This window comes from Neomonachus schauinslandi, chromosome 8 (assembly GCF_002201575.2).
Source record: "Neomonachus schauinslandi chromosome 8, ASM220157v2, whole genome shotgun sequence".
Taxonomy (NCBI): Eukaryota; Metazoa; Chordata; class Mammalia; order Carnivora; family Phocidae; genus Neomonachus; species Neomonachus schauinslandi.
In genome coordinates this window covers 609,434-634,851 of record NC_058410.1, presented here as the reverse complement: position 1 = coordinate 634,851, position 25,418 = coordinate 609,434, and the positions used below count along the sequence as shown (strand labels likewise).

General features: G+C 52.0%; 1 protein-coding gene across 4 annotated transcripts in view; it reads left to right on the top strand.

Moving 5' to 3' along the window:
• The window catches only part of ERMARD (ER membrane associated RNA degradation), a 27,732-nt gene extending 16,061 nt beyond the window's left edge, over positions 1-11,671 (top strand). For 2 of the 4 annotated variants that reach the window (XM_021693146.1, XM_021693149.1), the window contains 7 exons: positions 569-742; positions 3,417-3,500; positions 5,129-5,202; positions 5,746-5,871; positions 6,222-6,440; positions 7,272-7,385; positions 9,020-11,671. In XM_021693146.1, the coding sequence (XP_021548821.1) occupies positions 569-742; positions 3,417-3,500; positions 5,129-5,202; positions 5,746-5,871; positions 6,222-6,440; positions 7,272-7,385; positions 9,020-9,203 (975 nt within the window). In that variant the 3' untranslated portion in view covers positions 9,204-11,671. The remainder of the gene's footprint in view (positions 1-568; positions 743-3,416; positions 3,501-5,128; positions 5,203-5,745; positions 5,872-6,221; positions 6,441-7,271; positions 7,386-9,019) is intronic. The other 2 variants (XM_021693147.1, XM_021693148.1) reach the window with 2 other exon arrangements.
• Positions 11,672-25,418: the final 13,747 nt, after the last annotated feature.

Here is a 25,418-nt window from a genome sequence, read left to right as displayed (position 1 = left end):
GAGACCGGGGCTCCCCAGGGAGGGTCCTGCCCCAAGCGGCGGGCCGCGGTTAGAGAGACCGGGGCTCCCTAGGGAGGGTCCTGCCCCAAGCGGCAGGGGGGCAGTTAGAGAGACCGGGGCTTCCCAGGGAGGGTCCTCCCCAAGTGGCAGGCTGCAGTTAGAGAGACCGGGGCTTCCCAGGGAGGGTCCTGCCCCAAGCAGCGGGCTACAGTTAGAGAGACCGGGGCTTCCCAGGGAGGGTCCTGCCCCAAGCGGCGGGCCTCAGTTAGAGAGACCGGGGCTTCCCAGGGAGGGTCCTGCCCCAAGCAGGGGGCCTCAGTTAGAGAGACCGGGGCTTCCCTGGGAGGGTCCTGCCCCAAGCGGCGAGGGGCAGTTAGAGACAGAGTTCCCAGGGACAACCCAGCATGGTACCTCAGCTGTATTACCTTGATTAACTGTCTCTGAAGCTCAGTTTCCTCGTCTCTGTAAGCCGACACTACTGTTCCCTAGATAGGTCAGGTATGGCCCATTCTTTATTCCCTCAGTTGAGAAAACTAACAAGATATTTTCTCTGTTTATATTCTGAAAGGAGTTTCTTTGGGATTTCCTAAACCATCAGGAGGGCCCCCGTATAAGAGACCATTTAAGCCATGGGGAAATCAACTTACCTGAATTTCCGAAAGAGGCAGCAAACCAATTGCTTGCATTTTCCGTTGTACTTCTACTCAGATTCACTGATGAAGATCTGTCGGCAGCCCTTAAGGTAACATATAAGGAAGAGAACCATTAGATGCACTGTTACTCAGCTGTGACAGAATACAGCTTATTTTCAGGTGTAATTAACCCTTAATCACCTTTTCTTTAAATTTATGTGAGTTATTGTATGCCTCCATCACAACACGTAATTGTGACTTGATTTGATTATATGCATATATTTACTGCAAAAGGTAAACTGATATTGTGTGATCAAACCAAAGAACCAGTATAAAACAAATTAACTAAATATATCAGAAAATTTTATAAATGACAAATTGGTCAGATAGAATATTTGCATCAATCAGTAAACTAATTCTTTTATTATTTTATAATAAATAATTTGGGTTAGTTATTGATATTTTAATCTGTTTTTCAAATTATACATGTCACAGTTACTGTAAAGATTATTGAGAGGTTCAGACAAAACAGAAAACATGATAGGAAAACTGACAGCACTCAGGAAGGCCTTGTGGGGCGGAGCGCTCTTCATGGGTGGGCATCTGCTCCCACCTCTTCCCATGAGCACACGGTGCAGCTCGAGGAAGAAACCTGTTAGTGATTAGCATTCTTTCTACCTGATTTCTGTCAGCTGTCTGACATTTTTTATCAGTATATCCTCATGTGTATAAGCTGTCCCTCATGGATGGGTGAGTTCTGATGTGTGGAACGCTCCTGATTACAGTGTCTCAAGTAAACATCCTTGTTCACTTGGGCACATGTGTAAGTGAATTTGTTCAAGTACAGTTCTGAAGCAAACGTACCAGTAAGACCATGTTTTTATCTCTCTGTTTTGTGTTACTTTGCTGTCTTTTATTGTTTGTTGGAAATGTGTGATTCTTTTGTGAACGATTAATGTCTTTTGCTCCATTTTATGCATTTTTATGGTTTATTAGCTGCACTTACCACTCCGATGTTCGTGTTGCTCCTTATTTGTCTTGAAGTTTTGAGGTCTTTTCATTTTGGCTTATGCATTTGGAATTATTCTTTTTTTTTTTTTAAGATTTTATTTATTTATTTGACAGAGACACAGCGAGAGAGGGAACACAAGCAGGGGGAGTGGGAGAGGGAGAAGCAGGCCTCCCGTGGAGCAGGGAGCCCGATGCGGGGCTCGATCCCAGGACCCTGGGATCATGACCTGAGCTGAAGGCAGACGCTTAACGACTGAGCCACCCAGGCGCCCCTGGAATTATTCTTAAAAGACCTTTTGCTTTCCAAAATTATGAATATACACGTGCATTTCCCTGGTACCTTTATAGGGTTTTTTCCCATTTACATCTTTTGATCCAGCTGGAATTTATTTCATCTGGGAGTGAGTTAGAGAATCTAGGTTTACTTGTTTTTGTTTTTTTGTGGGGTTTTTTTCCCTTTTCTTAGACAAAGGCTTGCAAGTTGGCCCAAGAGCATTTGAAAGACAGACATCTCTGTAGTATGTGCGGTGGACTTGGTCTTCTTGTGTATTCGTACTCACCTTCGTGACAGAGTTCCATGTCTGTAAGGTTACTTTCCCATCTCTCTTCTCTTTCAGAATTTTCCCACCTCCTCCCTATTAGTATTGTAGGCAAACTTATATAGTTACCGTAAACACAAAGCCCAAGACTAACCAAGCAACAGACAGGAATGGCTCTTGATGGATTCATTTAGGGGTAATTGATGGTTTTTACAACAGTGAACATTATTCCCAAACGTGGTGTCTTCTCCGTGTCCTCAGCCTTCCCTCGCAGAGCCTCCCCCTAAGTGGCAGCGCCATCCAGAGGCCAGAATCTCCTGTCTTTGTTTGTCCACATCCTCCTGTGCCGTGTGCTGGGCCGAGCTGCCCCAGCCTTCACCTGCCCTCACTGCGGTAGCCCCCTGTTTTCTTGTTAGTGCAGCAGCCAGAGGGGTCCTCCATAGGCCCTCCCTCCCACGGTCTCACGTCTCAGATGAGAAGCCGTGTGCTCTGCCGGGCCCGGGGCCTCTTGTGCCTTCATCACTAGTCTTCACACATGTGAGTTGGGGCTGCCCCACGCAGAGGTCGGCCTACCTGCCTTGTGCACAGAACCTCTCTGCTGTGCGGTAGGACTTGGGTCTTTGAGCGAATGAAAGGTTTGCGTCTGGATATTTAGTGACTCGCTTTGTGCTGTTGAGAATTCTGGGGAGTTACTGCTTCTATGTGGGAAAGCGACTGATTGATGATTGGTGTATTGTTAGTCAGCTGTCAACTCACTGACTTTTCTTTTTGTTTCTGATAGTTTTTAGTCAGCCAGCATGGATTTTCCAGGCACACAGTTATATCAGGTGTAAATAATGTTATTTTTACTCTTTTTTTCAACATTTACATGTGTAGCAATATGACTCTCTTTTGGTTGTACTGATTTTTAATGTTTAAATTCCCATTCTATTTTTTTTTGGAGACATTCTTATTTCCCATTTTAGAGTCTTATTATGTATTTCTAGTGCCACTGATTTTGAACAAAGCGGATGTGGCCTTTGTTATTTATCATTGTTAATTGGCTTCATTTAAAACACCTCTGTTGGTTATGATTTGACCACTGTCTCAGACCTGTTTTGGTGAAGAGTCTTGCTCTGTTACAGCTGAAGTAACGTGGTGAGACGGGGGCTCTCGTGTGACTTGCATTCAGCAGGAGAAAACTGGGGGCCTGACCACACGTCGCGGTAACCCTTGTCTGTTTTTTCTGAACCAGGAAAAAGCAGCGATAAAGTCACTGGTTGGTCTTGCGGAGGGTTACCACGCCCACTTCCACCCAGTTGCTCAGCTTAAAAAACAGGTGAGCCGCACGTGGGCTATCGGGAGGGGCGTGCACGGCACCTGCAGCAGAGATGCCCACTGGTCCAGGCGGCCTGGCAGGCTGGACTTCAGGGCTGCGACCGGAGGCTGTGCTCAGGTGGTGGCCTTGGCCATGTAGCTCCGTCCCTCCGAGCCTCACATCTGACGTTCGGCAGAGCAGTAATGATGGTGTTTGTTGTTTCCGGTGATTTTAGTACTTGAGGTATGGCAGCTGGGTCAGCAGGTCGTTGCCTTCACTTGGGCAATGTTCCTTTTACCAGGCAAGACCAGAGCTTGTTCCCGTGTAAATTAGATCATGGAAACCACAGACTTTGAAGCATTTCTGCCAGGAGGTTCCAGTATGGAAATGAGCTTGGGTGCCTTATTTTCCATGTAGCTGGATATGAATGTGCAAGGGGCAAGGATGGGATTGTCTCTAAGAGTAGAATAGTCATGATAGTTGCTAATGCAGACATTCATCAGTGCTGGCCTCTAAATGGAAGCTGTGGGATCCACATGTAAGGGTTTAGGGAGAGATTTACAGCGGCAGCTGGAAGAAACTGCCTGAGACGACGGAGTGTCACTGATGAAGTCTTAAGAGAAGTAGTGTCAGTTAGTAGGGACTGTCGGCAGTGGATGTGCAGAGAGTTCTAGAGGTGTTTTACTCTCCTGGTGCTATGTGAGGAAAGAATTCAACCCGAATACCTGTGCCCCGTGGGTTCTAGTTCAGCAGCGAGTCATCGGGCTGCAAGGGAGGACGCCAGGTGCCTGCAGCACCCTGACCTGCAGAGTCAGGAGGGAGGAAGGGAAGGGACAGAGAAGGGGGACATCCCAGAAGGAAGAGAAGCTTCAGGAAGGCAGGATTTGCCCGTAGACCTCTGCGGCCGAATCTCCAGCCTCACGAGCCCCCCTGCTCCTTGGCCGCTGCTGCCACGGCCCTGGTGGAGGCCCCTCCGTGCCCCCCAGTGGGTGTATCTGACCCTCACCCTCCCCTGCAGCTTCTTATTCTTGCTGCCCGTGATGTATTCATTTTTCATTTAGCAGTCTCGCATCCGTTCTTTTTAAGGTCATTGCTCTGCTCACTACTGCTGCATAAATTACCCACATTCAGTGGTGTCAATGTTTAATTTGCTTACACTTTCGTGAGTCAGAAATTTGGCATGGGCTTCCCTGGTTTGGTGTTCCATCTGAGAAGATGAGAAGTTGGTGCGGGGCCTCCCAGCGAACCAGGGAGAGGTGCCGCCCTTTCTGACCTGGCTTCCAGAATCACACACATCCTCACTTCCACTGTGTTTGTCTGGGGGAAGGCCACTCACCAAAGCACGTCCTGATTCAGGAGGGGACGAGGACCTCCACTCTCAACAGGGGCGTCAGGAGTTTGCTGATACGTTTTACAACTACTCCACATGTTAATTACCTCCTAATCTCCTGTTAATTTCACTGGCCTTCACTTATCTGATGGTATTGAATAACTGAGACCCACCACCTGGTTTTAAAATGTAAGATCTGTAACAATTTTGCCAATATATATCTCCTAGAAAGTGATTGCTACTTTCGTAATAGTTACAAAAATATTTTCCATACTGTTACTGTAAAATCTTTAAAAGCAGTAGGACATTTTTCTCTCAGGTGCTGAGCTGTGAGAAGAGCATCAGGGTTTGGCCCCTCCTGCCTTTGCCTGAAGAGGCCGAGGAGGCAGCCAGGTGAGTTCTGTCCTGGGGTCATGCAGACCTCACAGTCCCCAGTGGACGCCAACCTCCACGTGAGGTCTCAGCGGCGCCACAGGAAGACCAAGTGCAGGGGGCTTGGTAGGCCTCGGTGGGCAGGGCAGGCCACTCGGTGGAGGTGCAGGGGGCGCAGTCTCCCCGCTGAGGGCCCAGCCGGTGGTGGGCCATTTGGGGAGACCACGAACACAGGAACAGAGGCAGCCTTTGTGGGGAGGAGGTTGGTGTCTGCTTGAAATATTTAGTGGGTGATTAGATATAGGATCTAAAGGTCAGGAGAGCAGTAGGGATAGAGATTTTGGAATCAGCATATAGCAGATCCATCTCGTAGGAGTAATAACTTAGATGGTTTGTTGCTTTTGTCAACAACGTATTGCTTTTAGCCTGTCGTTTATTTTTACTATTGCCTCTGACAGTGGGTTTTTCATTTTATATTTGGGAAAACTACGTTGCAGATTAAGTGAACCATTAAACATTTGCACGGCACTGCTTGGGCTGATCTGCATACCTTCCGTTTTTCAGATTAGAAGGTACTTCTGAAACACAGGCCTGCGAGGCTTTAATCACAGAAATCCTGAGAGCCCTGCCCCGCCACTTGCCCGAGAGCCGTGGTGTTGTCAGCGACCGGGACAGTCTTCCCGCCGAGAGGTGAGTCTCCGAGAAGTGTCAGGAATTGCCGGGGCGCTGACCAGCCGCATCGGGCTCCCGCACTCAGCTGTTTTCTGTGTCATAACGTCTGTGGGCTTGCGGCGGCATTCGGCCCCACTGTGGCTGTGCCACCAGAGACCAGAGAGCCCACCCTCCGTGGCTCATGAGGTGCTGGTGTGCGTGATGGGGCTCTCTTGCACACTCTGCCCCCCACAGTTAAGTGTGCGTGCGTGTGCGTGAGGCGTGCAGAACTGAGCACACTGTGTAACGGCCACTGCTCCCCAGAAGCTGAGCGTCGGGGGGCCCGGGCGGTGAACATGCCCCATGAGAACTCGCATTCCAATCCCCAGGTGGCCCCAGGTGATCCAAGAACTCTGCGGCACCCCTGTCCCAACTCTCTTCTGTCCCAGAACCGTTCTGGAGGTGCTCACCGTGCTCCGAAACATCAGCGCACACTGCGCCCGCGTGTCTAGCCAGGTCGCTGCCTCTGTGGAGCTGAGACACCAGCAGTGGGTGGAAAGGAGACTGCGCTCCCGGCAGAGGCAGACCTACCTGCACATGCTCACTAGGTGTGTGGCTCGCGGGCCTGGTCCGGAGACGCCCCGCTGGGCAGGGGTTCTGTTGGGATGCAGCTCTGATTCCTACTTTCAGGGGAATACTCACTTGCAGAGGACATGTAGTGTGTTAAATGCTGTTGTGATTTTGGTGTAAGAGAATATGGGTGCCACTGACCCAAATGAGTATCTGGATTTAAAATATTAACAGCAGTTTAACTTGGGTATGCCAGCATTCTGGTTCTTTACGTGTTTTGTATTTTAGGATGTTCTACATCCTTAAGAAATTACCGTTTTGGACAAATTCCTAGAACTCTGGTTGAGTGGTATCTGAATCTGTAAAGCCTTTAACGGGTTTTCCTTGGCTGCTTCTGAAAGGTACGCTCTAACCAGCAGTTTATACGATGGTGCCTGTTACGTTACATCCTTCCCCAAACGGTATATTTCAGAAGAATTCCCTACCGGTTTCATGAGCACGAGATAGTATCTTACTTTGATCAGAATATCTTTGTGTCCTGGAGACATTGAACACATTTCCAGGTTTGAGCCATCTGTGTTTCTTCTTGTGGGAGCCGTTTACCAAATACCAGAGCACAGGACAGACGCTGCAGACAGAGACCCAGAGCCAGAGGAACTGCTGGACGCAGAGCCAGTGCCGTCTTGCTCCTGAGCCGCGGTGGCTGGGAGGCCGGCGGCGGTTGGCCGGCGGGGCGGGGGCCCACAGGGAAACCGCCACAGAGCGGCCTCAAGAAGGCTGAATTTAAGTTCCCTTGAAAAAGAGTTTTCACTGATGAAAGTGCAAAATTCTTACGTTTGTCAAATTTTACCTTACTTCATCTTTTTTAGTATTAAGCTTCTGTCTCCTGTGCTTTACCTGATTTTATTGCTGATTGCCCTGGAATTGGTCAACATTCATGTGGTTCATGGAAAAAATACTTACGAATATCAACAGTATCTAAAGTAAGTGTGTTGTATGTATAAGAAATGAAACTGTTTTGGGCACCTGGGTGGCTCAGTTGGTTAAGCGACTGCCTTCGGCTCAGGTCATGATCCTGGAGTGCCAGGATCGAGTCCCACATTGGGCTCCCTGCTCAGCGGGGAGTCTGCTTCTCCCTCTGACCCTCCCCCCTCTCATGCTCTGTCTCTCATTCTCTCTGTCTCAAATATATAAATAAAATCTTTGAAAAAAAAAATGAAATGAAACTGTTTTAGTAAATTTAAGTGATTTCACTTCTATTGGTTATTTTATTTCATTATTATTTTAAGCCCACAGTCTTCGTTGGCTCTTTACTGTTTTTCTCTGTGGATTTTGGTGCAAGTTTGTGAACTTTTGAAACTAACACCCATGTAGGCTCATTTCAGAAAATTAAATGGGATGAGCTGGCAGACGCTTTCAGAATTCCTCACTCTGTCATAACACCACCGCCACGCAGAGAGTGATATTGCAGGGAGCACGTACCTCATGTTTAAAGCAAATGTGAAAGTAGGACTGTTATTTTCTTAAAGAAACGTGGAACCCAGGTGGGAACCAGGGTGGCCACCACGCAGAATGTTACGGATCGGTGGCTCCACGTGAGCCCCCCCCGCCCCCACATTCTGCGCTGGGGGGTCGTCTGCGGTGGGCCATCTGAGCATGCATGGTGGGAGGAGCTCCCTGACCCCCAGCATTGCGTGCCGGTAGCTCCGCATGGTGACAGCCCAAAATGATGCAGATGTTGCCAGATACAAAGTCATCTGCCGCTGAGGACCACTCTCTAGATGAAGGATCTGTGGACTTTCATTATATTATTCCTTTAACTTCTAAGTTTGAAAATATTCAGAATTAGAAGTTGGGGAACATTGCCAGCCTACTTGGCAAACTGGGGAGAACTTGGAAAATAGAAGCATGACCTGATCCCCACCCGCTGGAGAAGAGCCTGGGAACCGTTTGATAAACACCTCTCAGCAGTGCTGTGTCCAAGTGGAAAGTGTCTTCCGGGAGACAGTGCACCTGCATTGCAAGGGCAGGTGTGGGATGCCCGGGGCCAGAGAGGCACCCCCATGGGGCTGCAGGGCCTGCACGCTCCCCATTGTGTGCATTGCATGCTCACATGGCATTTAATCCAGGCGGTCTCTAACGCCTTTTCTGGAGTGCAGTTCCATCACATGCAACCATCTTACCTGATGTGAGAGTGAGTTTAACAAGGCGCTCGGGCGTGTAACTCGTCCGGGGTCCAGCATCTCTTCCTCTAGGTTCTGTTCTCACTTCCATTTTGCATGTGGTTCTTTTATTCGAATTTACAGACAAAAATTAAGTGCAGTACTTTATTTTTTTTTAAGATTTTATTTATTTGACAGAGACACAGTGAGGGAGGGAACACGAGGGGGAGTGGGAGAGGGAGAAGCAGGCTTTCTGCTGAGCAGGGAGCCCGATGCAGGGCTCGATCCCAGGACCCTGAGATCATGACCTGAGCCAAGGCAGTCGCTCAACCAACTGAGCCACCCAGGCACCCCTTAAGTGCAGTACTTTAAATTCCAAAACGAAAAGAGTGCATTTAAATCATTGTTGCATTTTATAATAGAATAAAGAAATTAATTTCTTTTTGTTAAAACAGGTTCTTAAAGTCGATCTTGCAGTACACGGAGAACCTGGTGACTTACACCAGCCAGCAGAAGAACAAGTGGAATGAAACTATCAGTCTTACACGTACAGCTCTGTTGAAAATTTGGACTTTCAGTGAGAAGAAACAATTGTTAATACATTTAGCCAAGAAATCCGCAAGTAAAGAAGGCTTATGAAAACACTTAGAAGTCAAGATGCTTTTGGCTACATCTGAAAGCTCAGCCTGAATAGGCTTTACCAGCATGGAAATTGAAAAGCCAAAGGTAGGGTGGATTGCAGGCTCTGATTGGTCAGGGATCAAGTTCCGTTTCTCTGCAGTTTTCTGAATTGCTGTTCCCGCGTTTGTGTGAACCTTAGGCTGGGTCCCTTCCTGGGACCAAATGGCCGCAGCATTTTGGCCACCATGACACAGTGTCCAGGGGGAGCTTTATACCCACATGTCACCCAGGAAACTCTTGAAAACGGTCACTGTGGCCAGGTCCCCCTGCCCCCTGTCTTCACTGGCCAAACTGGGTAGGCTCCCCTCCTGAGCCACCACTGGGGCACAGAGAAAGAACGTGGGCCAGTCCGGCCTCATCCCTGGAGCTGAGAGCAAGGTTGGATGGTCCAGATCCTATGGGACAGAGTTGGGGAGGAAGGTATGGTGGGCAGACGGTGCCAGGCAGCAGGTGTGCCCATCTGTGTGTGGCCGGGAGAGCAGGAGCCCTGGCACGTGTCTGGGTAGGAGGGTCTCGTGTAGGAGCGAGGAGAGCTGGAGGACTGAGGGTCAAGGGTGCAGTCGCCCCAGTCCTGCTCGGAGAGCTGAAGTCTGATTCTCGAGGGCTCTCTAGGCCACTGCAGTTGTCTGGAGCATCCATCAGCCGGCAGCTCTCACACCCACTGTGAGGCCGTCCCCAGCCTCAGGTCTGCATGTGCGCTAGGCCTCGCACAGTGACTCGTGGCCTCTCCACCGTCCCTGCCTCCCGGCAGGTCCTAGCCCATGTTCTAGTCCAAGGAACGGTGCCCACCCTGTGTGTTTCGGGCTTCTCTGCTGTCCGAGAGCAGTGCCGAGGCGGTCTCAAAGGGAAGGGTGGTGCTGTGGGAAGACAGACATTCCATCACATTCCGTCCATCCCTTTGTCAACTCAGCACCCAGCACCCCTTTTAAACCAAACTCCAGGTAAGGACAGCGAGCACCGGGCTTCTGCCCCTGCGACGCGGCCTTCTCTGGTGCAGGTGTAGACCCCAGAGCCCCCGCGTCTGGGCTTCTGCCCATGACATGTTCTTTTCCAGCAGTCACACCCTCCCTTGGACATACTCTAAATTAAACGATAATTTATGGTATTAGCCCCTCTAAATCCTCCTGATGTTAGAGCTGCAATGAAAAAGGGAAAATAAAAGAATTGATATATTTACCAAGCACATGAAGAGAAAGGTGGAACTCCTGTGCACCTGCTTTTGCACCTGGTGAGCTGGCAGATGTTGGTATTAAAAATTCCCTTTTCTACAACTCATCCCGTGTTCCTCTGCCCTCAGCCACTCACTTCTGTTGGTGGTGGTGCCTCAGCTGGTGGGTTGACCCAGACTTCATTCCTGAGAGTCGCCCTCCAAGACGTCTTCCTGGTTTGAGCAACTCGTTTTCCATTGGTTCTGATTTCTGGAAATGGGAATTCTAGGAGGTTCCCCAGAGGATCTCTTAAATTCCAGACACACACATGCCTGCCCCTGTCTGGCAGTAGGCTTGTCCCCGAGGGAGTGGGGAGCAGTGACCTAAGCCATGACAGTCAACGGCTTTGCCTTTTGGTTCATTGGCATGAGGCGTCCAGTACAGCCGGGTGGCCTCTCAGCCTGCAGGCCAATGGGACACTTGTGTCCCTGTGTGGAGCAGATCTCCCTTAGGAACAGATATTCACACCAGCGGAGCCCCAAATCCTGAGATCTCGTGAGCCCTCCCTGCGTCACATGCTTCCTCCAGCTGTGTGTCCTGGCGTGGGAAAGACCACGCTGCCGGATACTGAGGGCAGTTCAGGGCACGAGGCACCGCCACAAGCTGGCATCCCGACCGGAGGCCCCCCGCCGTGTTGTCCGGCTGGCTGCGTGGGAGTGCGGAGTCCGTGCCGTGGTGGGGACATTGCCAGACATCCGGGGGAGACGGACCTCTTAGAAGCAGTGCTGTCAGAACCACGGCAGCGAGTAAGGCTTTCTGGGAGCCACTAACAGGCACGGAAAGGTCACGGACGTCCACAGACAGGTCGTCATGTCCCTGAACTCCAGGGGTGAGCTCCCACACGGGAGGTGGCATCTGCATGTTGCTCCTCTCAGGAGCTCCAGCCGCTTCCCCTTCCTCGGCCCTTATCCACAGCCAAGATCCCACCTGCCACTGATTTTCAGTCCTGACTGTCACTGCCCGGTTTCCGGAGGCCCGTCGTCCGGGCCGTTGCACTCTCCAGGTAACGTGGACAATGACACGCGGTGCTTGACCTGCGGCCCCCTCCCACACTGCTCTCAGGGTCGCCCTTGGGGCCCTCGTGCCACCAATCTTCACCTTTAGGTGATACCAGCCTTATTCTTCAGAAATCAAGTAGAACTTTTTTACAGGTGGGGCACCTGGGGGGCTCAGGCAGTGAGCATCCGACTCTTGGTTTCGGCTCAGGTCATGATCTCAGGGCTGTGAGACGGAGCCCTGCGTTGGGCCCTGTGCTCAGTGTGGAGTCTGCTTGAGATTCTCTCTCTCCCTCTCTCTAAAATAAAAAAAATCTTAATAAAAAAAACCAAAAAACCTTTTTTACTGGCAGCCGCTCAGAGGGAACTCTGGGTGACCACGGGCACACGATGAGGGCGTTGTTGCCGCAGGTGCTGGGAGACTGAGCCATCTGCTTGCGGTGCCTTCAGGACACGCTTGAGCCCAGTCTTGTATGTTAACAATGACATGCTCCAGCGACTGCCCAGCCCAAGGCCGCGAAGCGTCAGCCGGTGCACTGACCAGCTCAAGTCCTGTGGGAACCAGGTATCCCTGGTGAAGTGCAGTGTCCGAGTCTGTCCCGGCGTCTGGAAGGCAGCCCAGAGCCCAAAGGAGGACAGTTATCTGCAGGATAATCCTCACGCTTCTGCCCCAGAGGCCGGCGGTGAGAGCGTCGGTGTCTGCGGGTCCCCAGCGTACTCGAGCGCTGGACGGGTGACCGGCCCTTGCACGCGACCACGGAGGTGCACGGGCTGCTTCTGGTAGGTCCTGTAGCAGGCGTACAAGGAGGTGTGCCGGCGCAGTCGTTGGGGCCGTCTGTTCCAGTAGGGGACCCACCCTGCGTGGGGCAGCGTCTGCAGTTGGGTTCTGATCTGATTAAATGTGTGACAGCCCATGGCCACCCACCACACCCGTGTGCCTTCTTCATAGTCAGACGGGCACAGGTCCTATGACTCCTCTCTGGAATTCCCATTAAAGCAATATTGCTTTTGGATTTTTACCGTCTTGGAGGAAAGCGGTCACTCTGTAGGTCTCTACTGTGCCCTCCCCACTGTTGTTTGAGGGTCAGGGGACCCAGCCATCCCTCTAGGAGAGACGTTCTGGGTCTGTGAGCTGGCTCAGTCCTGGGAATTGGGGGGAGGGCTGTGGTTGTGTAGTGACGTCTCTGTCCACCAGCCGTGGGGACAGTTCGCTTATTCAGACCAAGGGTGACTTCAGTCCCTGCCCACGTGTTCCTGTCCAGGGGCTCCCTAATGAACTGGCTACCTACCACCCAGGGTCTCTGTAGGTCTGATCCTCTTGCTTCATGCTGTGACGCTGTGGCCCGTTACGGGAACCACGTACACTTACTTTTCAGCCCATTCCAGGACCTGACACTAGGTCCCGTCCTTCCAGTGAAATTGGGTAACTAATTTACGTGGTGGCAGTTCCCTCTGTCACCTCGCCTAAAGGGGCCGACAGCCACCACAGACCTGCCAGGCATGCCGGGGGCCCCTCACAGTGTTTTCTCCGTGTCTGGATGCTGCTTGCAGTTTCTCAGCAGCAGATGCAGCAGAATGAGACCCCAGATATCAGGTTCATTCCTGCACTTTGAGTTTGACCACGTGTATGGCCTTCGTCGGGCACACCAAGAGTAGAGTCCTTCCCATTCACCAAGTTTGAGTTCACAAAACTGGTATTAACAATGCCGATTTGTGAGTTGACGATTAGAAATACTGTTCCCCACACCAGACAGCTCAAGTTGGCATGAACGGCAGACTGTGCCCCTGTCAGGAGAGGCTAGAGGCCCTGAGGGCTGGGAACAAGCACATTCTCACCCAGAGGTGCTCGGGAGCCGGCCGGCAGCAGAGAGACTGACACAGAAGTAACGTCAGAGTGAGACCAAGCGAGGCAAGCGTTTGCTGAAACAGGTACAGTGTGCAGACGCAGCGTACGGTCCCTCTGGGGGGATTTGGGAGTGCTCCACAGAGGTGGCATTTGCGTTGGTTTGGGAAAACCAAGGATTTCAACAGATGGCATGCAGATTGGATATAAGAAGCGGAGTCACTGAGGCACGCTAGGTCAAGGTGGCCTGGAGGGGTCGCATGCCTCCTGAGCCAGCCCTCCCCATGCTGACCCCAGGGGGCTGCCCCGGCACGAGGCTGACTGCGGGGCCCCTGCGGAAGCCCCAGAGGTCACACAGGGCACGTACCACAGAGAAGGAAGCCACTCCCATCTGAGCATCCGTCCTCCCTCTCCCCAAAACATCTGCCGTTGCTCATCATCGGGGTTCCTCGCGGGTCGTGTCCATCCTTAGGGCCCGGACTCTGTTTCCCAAGTGCTCCTCAAACCCCCATTTTCTCCCACTTGTCTGGCTTCTCACCAGCTCTCTCCAAAGCTGTTCAGGGGGATTCGGACTCTCACTTTATTATACCAAGTACTTAATTTTCCTCTGTTCTTACTCTCCTGTTAAGGCATTCCTTGGGGTAGTCTTTATTTTCCTTAAACTAGATGTCCGACCAAATTGTTTTCCCAAACAACAGCATTCTCTACCCGGGAGATGAATGACCCAACACTTACAAGGCACAAAATGATGCAATAGGATTTTGTTCTGAATTGCAAATTATTTTCCCCACTTTTATGCTGATGTTTCCCAACTATCTCAAAACCTTAAGACTCAACCTTCTGCCTCCTGGACAGCTAAGCACCAACACCACACAGGCCACATTCCTTCCCTTAGTATCCTCTTCCGCTCAATCCTTCCTGTGTGTGCTCTGTCTCGATGAAAGGCAACACCAGGACCCCAGACTCCAGGGCTAGAAACTTGAGGGGCGCATACCAGCACTCAGCTTGCAATTTCCCATCCATCCCACCACCTCATGTTCTGCCCAAGCCTGTCCTTGTTATCATCTGAGGACTTGTTGAGACCCTGACTTCTCGCCTCTCCAGGCCATCCTCTGAGCCAGAGAACTATGTTCCCCAACCACTAGTCAGATCGTGTTATTCCTCTAAATAAACACCTTCCATGCAAAGCATCCTGGTTCCTTTGCAGGGTGTCCAAGGCCCTCCTCATTCCCACCAAATGTGGGAATGTACCTCCCACAGTATTTCCTTGTGCATAGGAGTTTCTGCAGGTGAGAACAAGAGTTGGTGCCACATAAAGTAGGGAACCATGTCGTCTTGTTCCTGTTTCTAATGTCCCATCATTGAGCTGTGTTTTCCTTGTTGACTTCTTTCTTTAAAATTTATTCATTTCAGAGAGAGAGCACAAAGGGGAGGGGCAGAGGGAGAAGGAAAGAGTCCCAAGCAGACTCCCCACTGAGCATGGAGCCTGATGCGGGGCCTGATCCCACAACCCTGACATCATGACTTGAGCTGAAGCCAAGAGTTGGATGCCTAGCCGGCTGAGCCACCCAGGCACCCCTCTTTGTTGACTTCTTACAGATATCTTCTATTAATTAAGGAAGTTTTCTTTGGACACCTGCTTTCTGGCAGTGTGGCAAACTAAGTATCCTGTGAAACAGTCCTATCTGAAAACCCCTGGACACATATTCTGAATTGCAAAACCGAGGGACCAGAAAGTCCCATGTGGGATAAAATGAAGGGTGAGCAAGAATCCAGAGGTCTAAGGGAGGTGTTCGCTGATCTCAGTAAGAGGCTTTTGTGTGGAAGGCTGTGGGGTCAGGGGATGAGGTCTCGGAAGAGCGAAAGCACGTCACGAATCTTTTCCAATCACAATGGTGTGAAACTAGAAATCAATAACAGGAGGAAGGGCGCCTGGGTGGTTCAGTCGTTGAGCGTCTGCCTTCGGCTCAGGCAATGATCCCAGGGTCCTGGGATCGAGTCCCACCTCGGGCTCCCTGCTCGGCAGGAAGCCTGCTTCTCCCTCTTCCACTCCCCCTGCTTGTGTTCCTGCTCTCGCTATCTCTCTGTCAAATAAATAAATAAAATCTTAAAAAAAAACACACACACACAACAGGAGGAAAACCGGAAGATTCAAAAATCTGTGGAGGGTGCCTGGGTGGCTCAGTCAGTTAAGCGTCTGCCTTCGGCTTGGGTCGTGGTCCCAGGGTCCTGGGATCGAGCCCTGCATCGGGCTCCCTGCTTGGCGGGAAGCTGCTTCTCCCTCTCCCACTCCCCCTGCTTGTGTTCCCTCTCTCGCTGTGTCTCTCTCTGTCAAATAAATAAAATTTTTAAAAAATAAATCTGTGGAAATCAACACACTCCTGAACAATCACTGGAGACATCAACAAGGGAATCAAAACATACCTTGAGACTAAAATGGAACACTTCATACCCAAACTTACAGAATGCTGCTGATGTGGCTGCAAGGCGGAAGTTTATAGTGATAAGTGCAGGATCTCCTATAAACAACCTCACTTTACCTCCCAAGGAGCTAGAAAAAGAACAAACTAAGTCTAAACTTCGCAGAATGAAAGAAGCGATACAGATAAGACAGATAAATGGGAGACTGAGGTGACACAAACAACAAAATTCAGAGTTGGTTTTTTGAGAATATAAACAAAATTGGCAAACCTTTAGCTGGAGTCACGAAGAAAGAGGGAGCGAGGACCCAAATAAATAAAATGATAAATGAACGGGGAGAGATTACAACAAATACACTGGAATGCAGAGGATCCCAAGACGGCTACGAACAAGTCCACGCCAACCAATGGGACGACCAGAAGTGGCAGGGCACTGGAAACACATCCACGCAACCGAGTCAAGGCAAGCCGGTTTCGTGGGACGGCCTGGGCACGGAGGCCGCTGGTGGCTCTGGGGAGCCACGCTTTCAGTTTGAACCAGCATTAGCTTCACATACAAAAAGAGAGACAACCGTGTTCTTCAAAACACAACCAAGGAGCCTCAGCATCTCCTTTCCCGTTCGCGTCAGGGCAGTACGCAGGATACTGCTGTCACCCTCGCCAACATGCTCGTGTCTTCCTCCCCGGGAACGTGTCCCCTTCCGTGGTGGGAGGGCCCACACGGACGTGATTCAGCCACAGATCTTGGCGTGGCCAGGATCAGCCGGGGCTCTCCGGAGAAACAATCAACAGAGCCGTGTGACGGTCTGGCCTCTTGTACGGAATTGGACGTGGTCTCGCTCGGTTTGGAGGCTGCCGCGTCTGAAGTCTGGAGGGCGGGCTGGCCGCTGGGTAGAGTCTCTGTGTTCCAGCTGTGGGGAGAATGCCTTCCTCTCTGCGGACACTCTGCCGTGGCTCCTCAGGCCTCGACCGAGGGACGAGGCCCACCCGCGTTATGGAGGGTCACCCGCTTTACTCAAAGCCTCTGACCGTAGGTGTTGATCACATCTTCCAAACACCTTCTTGGTGGCATCGAGACCAGTGTGTGTGGCAGGACGGCTGGATGCTGCAGCCCGGCCAAACTGACACGCACGTTGAACCGTCACAGGGTGACGATGCTGGATGACACGGGTGGGCCTGATGGACGGGGGCGGGCAGAGTCTGCGTGTGCGGGCCGCGGGGCGAGGCAGGCTGCTGGCCTTGCTGGTGGAGCCGAGGTGAGCCCCCCAGGGCGGAGATGCTGAGCCAGTTCCTCCCTGGGACCGGGGTGCCCCACGCAGCCGGGATTGAGCGGAGACGTCCCCGCGCCCGTGTGCCGAGCAGCGCTCTCCCACTCGGTTTGCAGCTGCCGCTGCCTGGTCCGGAGAGGGTTTGTGCACTGTATGCCCTAACAGCCGCCAAACCGGGGTCTTCGCCAACCGAGGTGAGTCCTGTCAGAGCTCCCAAGGCTGCGGGTCTGAGATCAAGGTGCCCGGCAGGGCTGGTTTCTCCACCGGCCTCTGTCTCCCCGTGGCTGCAGACACCCCCTCCTCCGAGCCCTGCGTGTCCCCATCTGCTCTTCTCACAAGGACATCAGTCTGACGGGATCAGGGCCGAAGGACCTAGTGATCCCACTTCCACATACAGCCACATTCTGAAGTCCTGGGAGTTAAGACTTCAACACACAAATTTGGGGGGGCCCAATCCAATCCGAAGCAGAGACCGCGGAAGAACGGAGAAGCTTTCCGGTTCGCCCTGGGACAGCACTTCTGCTTTACGCCACAAGGGCCCCTGGATTTCCACTCCGTGCTGGGCTCGAGCTCCGCACCCTCAGCTGACCTGGTCTGGCCTCAGAGGTGGAAACCCCGAGACCCAGGGCTGCCCCCAGCGGGAGGAGCGTGGGCTCTCCGGGAGCTGGGCTAAGCCTGCCTGCCGTTCCTGCCGAGCATGGGCGCATCAGGTGCGGGGCAGCGTGGCCCGTGTCCTCCTGCGTGGGGAGGCCCGGCTGTCGTGAGTGGACACTGCTCCTCGCAGATGTTTGGGCGCTACCCCTCGGCTTCCCCCCTCCTCTGAGCTCGTTCCCTGCTGACCCCCTGCTTCCGGTGCAGCCTCACCTGCAGGGATGCGGCGCTGCATTCCCGCGGACTCAGCCACCTGTCCCTGCGCCCGCGTCCCCGGCAAGGGGCAGACGCCCTCTCACTTGACCTCCTGAGGGAGGCCACCACAGCGGCCAGCTTGCCGGCAGGAGAGACGTGGGCGCCCCCTCCGCGGCTGCTGGTGTCGGGGTCTCTGCAGGGTTTTAGTAAACCAGGTGGAGGGGCACAGCTGCCTCCCGTCAGAGCTGAGACTCACTGGTTGGCCCGAGAAGTGCCCTTCGGGGCGTGAACTGGAACCGCTGGTGGCCCGTGCACAGGGCTGCCTATCTCCCCGCGCCCTGCTCACGGCCGGCGGCCTGGCGGCCGCCCAGACCACATCCAGAGAGGGCTGTCGGTCACGGCTTGGTGACCTTGGACTCGCTCCTCAGCGACTTGGTTAGGAAGCTGCTCTGAGGAAGCAACTTGGGCTTTCTCGGAGCCGGGTGCCCTAGTGATTCTGGCTGTTGGCGTTCTCTCTGCGAGCCGCGCGGTGGCGCTGTGCGGCCAGGCACCGTGGCCGGGACCGCTCGGCCGGGCGGAGGGCGGCTGTCCCGAGGCGGTGAGCGTCCGGGGCGCGGCGCGGGGCGCGGGGCGGCTGACGCGTGCGCCCGCTGCGGGCGCTGCTCGCAGACGGGTCGGCGGCGGGCCTCACGCCGGGCCCCGGGCCGGGAGGAGGCGCAGGGCCGGCAGGCCCCGCACCTGGTCAGTGTGGCTCCTGGCGCCGGCTCCCTGATGGACTCCTCCGCCTGCAGAGGCGAGGCGAGGACAAAGGAGGCAGGCGGTGCCCCGGGCGGGGTGACGGGCGTGGCCGCGGGAGGCGCGGGGCCTCCGCCAGGTCCCGCCCGTGCGTGGAGCCTGCGCCGCGGCCCGCAGGGCGAGCTGCGCGCGCGCAAAGCGCTTTGCTTAAATCCGTGATGATTTCCCGCGGAGGAGCGTGTCCGGGGCGGATGGTGGAAACGGTCTCCTGGCAGCTCATCCTTGTGCGGTGCGGGGACGAGTTCCCACCTGGGTGCTCCCGTCAACCTGCCCGCGCGGCGCGAGGCAGAGCGGCGGGGCGGGGCTGCTCGCACTACGGAGACCCAGCCCACCTCGGACCGCGCGCCAGGGTCCCGGGGCGTGGGAGGGCGGGCCAGGCGACTTGTGTGGGCCTGTTTCCGGTGGACCTCAGGTGGGACCTCACGTCTATCGGAAGAAGGCCCTGGTGAATGCAGCAAGTTCTTCCGACGTGTCATTTAATTACTTTGAAGTGAGAGTAGTTAGGGTTCAGTTCAAAAAGCCGGCCATAAAACCCAGGCCTGTAGCAGTGATTATAGTTGGTGAAGCCAGCAGGTACGGACTTATCGTTGTAAATATTAAATGCCGCCCCTACGAGCAAGCTCATTCATTTTCAAAGTGCACTGAATCCCTAATTGCTCACGTCTGTGCACACCCCTGCGCCAGATGGTGTAATTAACTCCATTCCAGAGCCAGGGGAGCAAGGCACAGAAAACCTGAGAGGAGAGGAGGAGCGGGGATGTTAGCTTGCCCTTTGCAGGCAGGAATGCCGCGTGGGGCCACGGCCCCGGCCTCCCCGCGCGGTGGATCCCGATGGAAGAGGAGGCCACGTGCCTCCCCGTGGCACCGACTCCCACGGTGGGACACGTTGCAGGTGCACGGCATCCACAAACAGATCTCGTAGCAGCCCCGAGAGGGAGGCAGTGTTGCCCATTTTGAGGGGAAGAGGGAGGCCTGAGAGGTGAGGTCGCATGGGCAGGAAGGTCTGCCCGCAGGTCTGCGTCCACGAGACAGCCGCCAAACCAAGAACTGAGCCCGTCGGGTGCCCTGGGGCTGGTGGGCAGCAAAGTGGGTGTCTCCCCTCCCTCCAGCCCACCTGTGTCTGTTGCTGGGTCACCGACCGGACTTCTGGGACTGGCCGGGACTCTCCCCTGGGCTCTGCAGCAGCTCCCACCTGCAGGTGCCTCTGCTTCCCAGAACCGACCCTCCGCGATGTCTCCATTCCCTCACTGCCCACTTCTAGGACATTATATTGCTCCTGATGATCAAGCAGTAGAGAAATCTTGTGGCCTCCCCTCTGCGTGAACAAGTGTCCTGAGGTTGGTGGCGGCCTGGAGGGCCCAGTTTCTTGCTGGGATTGGATTCTCATTCCTTCCCTTTTGTAGTTGATAATTCAGATTTCTCTGGCTTGGATAAAGTTACATAATAAGTAGACATAACTGGTCAGAAAATAAGTATTTTATTTCACTGTGGGAGATATTTATTTCTGCCAGGGAGGCCAAGGGATCCCCGAACATTTGAGACAAGGCCCCTGGCCCAACACGAGGGAAGTAGACATCAGCGGTAGAGAGGCGTGGGGGCGGGGGGAGAGAGCGTGGAGGGCAAGCGAGTCATCCTCGGGTCTGGTCAGCAGGGAGGTGTGGACTGAGACACGGGGCCACCATCCATGGTGTGGACCACAAGTCTGTCTCGTGGTCATAGCCTCATCTGGTTGGACCTGGGGTCTGCAGCGTGAGGAGGGAGATGAGCACAGGACCTGGGGAAGAACCACGTTAGCATCCTGACCACAGGATGAGCCCAACAAAACACAAGTAAGAAGGCTGAGAAGAACCTAGCTGGAGTGTGGGTGGGACGCCTGGGGCTTGAAGAAAGAGATGGCCCCAGAAATGTGACAGGGAGTGAGGCCCGGGTGATGATGCTGAGCACCATGGGGTCCCCGCGGCGGTGGCAGAGTGAAGGGCAGCGACCATGCACGGCACCCTTGGGGATGGGCCGTGAGGCTCAGTGGTGGGGAGGGTGGTTTGGGGCCGGGAGAGTTGGGGGCATCTCTGGGGTGCCCTGGAACAAGAAGTGGAGGGAGCAGGGTCACTGGAGCGGGAAGGGAACATGGTGCAGAGAGTTGCAGAGTCACGAAGAAGGGATTTGAAGAGCCAACGTACATGAAGTAGTGAAATCCAGAGACTTTTCCAGGAGAAGGGGGCGGAGGAGGGCTGGTTGCCTGGACAGGGTCGGGGGTTCAATGAGGGAGACAAATGGGGCCCGGAGTCACAGAGGCCACCCTCGTACAGAAAATCTCAGTGTTCACACATCTCAGAATGTGGGAGAAGCAGGTGCAGCTCGGGTTTCCCGGTCGTTCCCTAGGAATGGTGGGTGGGCCTCCCGTTACTTACAGATGGGGAGAGGCCTGGGAAGGAGAGCTGGTTAATGCTCAGGCACCCGAGGCGTCACCAGGAAGCCCATTTGCCTTGTGTTTGTCCCATCAGGGAACCCACAACAAGAAGGTGTGATTGCTGCAGACACCTACGCGGGGACTCTGGAGGTGCGACATCCAGCCGGCAGACAAATGGTGCGGGTATGGCCTCATGTGACCGGGTCACGTCCAGATGGTGGCTGGAACGTCCATTCTCGGCGCTGTGTCTCTCCCCCGCCCGCGTTTCAGAGCACAAGTCTTGCTGCCGAGGGCCCCCGTGTGCCATCTTCTGCTTGGCATCAGTCCCGGTGGCTTTCCCCGCCTTCTGCCTGTGCCTAATGAGCAGTCCCGAAATACTCCGGCATCTGAGAGCTCCAGACCATGAGTCTCAGCACCTGTGACAAACACTTGTTCCCAGCACCCCTAGCAAATGAATCTGCAAGCATCACATCTCCATTCCTGAGCGGACATCCCGTGAGATAGTCCCAGGTGCTACCACCTGACTTCATGGTTTTGCCCGTTTCCCAGATTCTCCCACCATCACTTCTTCCAGAATAGGTGCGGGCCCAGGCTACACGGCTCCTTCGCCGTGGCTCCAGGACCACGCAGGGCGCTAGATCGGAGACGAAGCAGTCGGCCCTCCGGTGGCCGCCTGCATGACAGTGCGTCTGGTTCCTCAGGGATGCAGCGGATGGGATGGTTTCCATGTCAGTTCTGCTTTGTGTCACCCTGAACTAGCAGCTAGTTGAGGGAGCATCTCATGCCCCACAGAGGATTAGCTTTCTCCCCACAGTCATCTGCCCCATGATTCACGCGCAGTTTCTCCCCTGCGCTCTCCACGTGCCCGTTGAAGCAGTGGGAGGAACAGCTCAGGCTCCTGCCCGTGTTGGGGCCATGAGGCCACCAGGCCACAGTGGAGGGCAAGGTGCTAGAGGGAGAGCCAGCCGGTGCAGGGACAGGGACAGCGCAGAGAGGACTGGGGGCAGCCAGCCCAGGGCCCTGCTGAGCACTCTTCAAGAGAAAGGACAGGGCGAGGCCACTGCGGGTGCGGGCCAGAGGGGCCTGGCACACGATGGAGGTGAGGGAGACGGACACAGAGCCCAACAGCGCTGTCCTCGTGACCACTGACACCTGCCCCTTCTCTATGTCGTCATCAGCCCTGGCGATCGCCCTGTGAGGCAGCTGCCATCCTCATAGTGGTCAGAACCTAGTGCGGTCAGGGTGCTGAGGGGGCCAAGGGACCGACCCCCATCCGAGAGACAAAGTGGGCAGACTGGGAGGTCAGCAGGGCCCCTGAACTGGACCGAGGCCTGCAGGTCCACAGGGGGATGGAGAAATCCAAACGCCAGGGAGACACAGGCAGAGCGCGGCCCGGCCGCTGGGAGGCGGCTTCTGACGATAAACTACGGGACTTGGAGCTTCAGCCTCCATGGGAATGACACAAATTTCCAAATCCCCTGGGTCTGATTGATAGCTCTCATCTTTCTCCTGGCTGGCCACTTACTGGTTCCAGGAAAGGACTGGCAGGCTGCAAATGTCTGGGTTAAAACAGCACTGCTGGGACAGCAGGCCAGAGAAAGAAACCACCCCCAGCGGAAATCTGCAGAGTCCCACCCCTGCCCTGGGCCAGGGGGCTGATTTTTGTCCAACGCTGAATTTCTGCATGCCCAGGAGTCTCCCAGAGAACCACGGGGCTGAAATTCCTGTCGCTGCTCTAGGGTATTAACTGGACATGCCTGACTTCACCTGTCACACGCAGAACCTGGCCTTCGGCACCGTGGGGACTGTTGACAAGGTTGCTTTAGGTTCTGCAGGATGTGACCAGAGTTCAAAGGAGCTAACTGATAACGGGGTTCGCAGAGTCCATGGTTAGTACAGAGAAAAAGAGAAAACAGAAAATCATACAGTAAGCAAAGACTATGTTGACTGAACTGGTTAGTGAACACAAACCACATAATATTTAAATTTTTTGTTGTCTATCATGCTAAAAAAACTGGTCTACAAGGTCAATGGCAGTCTGTCTACTTGGGAAATAGTAATATATATTATATGAGTCTCAAACATAAAAGGGAGTGTTCTTTAAATAAAAAAGATAATTTTACCCCCTAAAATTTGTTAAATTTAAATTTATGAATGGGTAATAATTCACATGGTTTAGAAATAAAAAACCGTGAAAAGTATTCAGTGTAATGTCTGCTTTCCTTCCCTGTCCCCCTCTGCCTAGTTTCTCCACATTCTTCTGTGCAAAACATTCTTTCTTATTGATTTCTTGGACCTCTTTATATATTAAGGATATGAATTGTGATTACTGTGTACTCTTACAGTTTCCTAATGTACATACCAACAAGTATGAATATGTATGCTCACTTCCACTCTCCCTGTTTTTTTATACAAATAATAGCATATTTACTATACTATACCTTGCCTTTTGCTTAACAGTATATATTGGATAATCTCCCATATTAGAAATGGAGAACTTCTCCATTTTTTTTATTTTTTATTTTTTATTTTTTTAAAAGATTTTATTTATTTACTTTGACAGAGAGAGAGACAGCGAGAGAGGGAACACAAGCAGGGGGGAATGGAAGAGGGTGAAGCAGGCTTCCCGCTGAGCAGAGAGCCCGATGCCGGGCCCGATCCCAGGACCCTGGGATCATGACCTGAGCCGAAGGCAGACGCTTAACGACTGAGCCACCCAGGCGCCCCTTCTCCATTTTTTTTAAAGCTGCCTAGTATGCCATATATGTATATTTCCTATTGATATACACTTAAGTTGTTGCAAATCTTCTGTTATAATAAATAATGTTGGATTAAAAGCCTCGCATATATGTCATTTTGCACATATCATTAGGGTCAATTCCTACAAGAAAAATTACTCAAAAGATATGTGCCTTTGTAATTTTATAGCTGTTTCCCAATTATTCTCCATATGGGTTATAAAATTTACTCTCATTGTATGAAAGACCTCTATCTTCACAATCTCATTACCTGAGTATTTTGCTATTCAAATAGGTTTTCTATTATTAGTAAGGTTGAACATCTTTTTGTGTTTTCTTTTCACTGGACTCTCCAGTTAAAGTTACTTCCCATTTATCTGTTGGGTTGCTAATCTTTGTTGTTCTTACTGATTTCTGGGAGCTCTTTATATATTAAGGATATAGGTTGTGATAGGAGATGAAATACATATTTTTCTCATTGTCTATATTAACTTCTTAATATGCTGATGGCAGTTTTTCATGCAGAAGTTTCATTTTTATGTAGTTGAGTTTATAAATTCTTCTTTTATTGCATTTGGATTTTTAGTTTGAATTAGAAAAGTCTTCCCTTGACTACAAAGTTATAAAGAAGTCTGCCCATGATTTCTATCAATACTTTATGGTTGTATTTTTAATAGTTAAGTATTTGACTTCTATGGAATTCATTTGGATGTAAACATGAGACATGGGTGTGGCTTTCGTCCTTTATTATTTATTTGCTGGACAGCTACTCTGTCCTCCTGATGCCGTTTACCCATCAATTTTTCACCACTAATTTGAGGTGTCACCTGCACTGTATGCTAGTTTCTCACGTTTTTGTGTTTACCTGTACTTTCAGTGGTTTTGTTGTGTGTGTCTGTTCATGAGCCCCACAGCAGGGTTTTAATTATTGAGACTATTATATGATTGAAGAGCTAGTAGGGCTACTGATTTTTCTTAACTATTTTAGGATTTTCCTGCCTATTCTTGTTGGTTTCTTTTTCTATTTAAACTTTAGGATCAGACTGTCTACTCCTCTCCCTGCAATAAAAAAGTGCAACGCAAAGATCCAGAAAAACCTTAACCCATCTTTTAATTTTATCAAATACTTTTTCAGGTTTGATGAAGATGATCCCATTTTTTAAAAATCCTTGGATCTATTACAAGATAAAACAAAGTACCCCTAACCAGCTTTTGAAACCAAGTTTTTGAATTTTATTTTGACATGTAATTATGTGTAGCTGCAGCCTGTAGAACATGTCATTCAAAACCCAATTTTCCATAAAGACATTCTCTTATGCACTTGGAGTTCAACAGCATCTTGAATTAATTTAACAAAATACCCTAGCAGAAAAATCTTAGAGCTAGTGCAATCATGCCATTATTTAAAAGCTTACATTTTCTTCTGAGTTTGAAACAGAATATGCATCAAATATATATATATATATATATATATATATACTTAAATGAATAAAGCAGTGTTGCAGTGTTCAGTATGCCATCTTAAGTTCTTTCTTAAATGAAGCAGGCATGGATGGGTGGTATGTAGGCAGGTAGATGATATAAAAATTAAGTCAGTAAATTTAAACTGACATGATGCATACTTTTTAAACCCTTTCTAAAAGTAAAATAAGA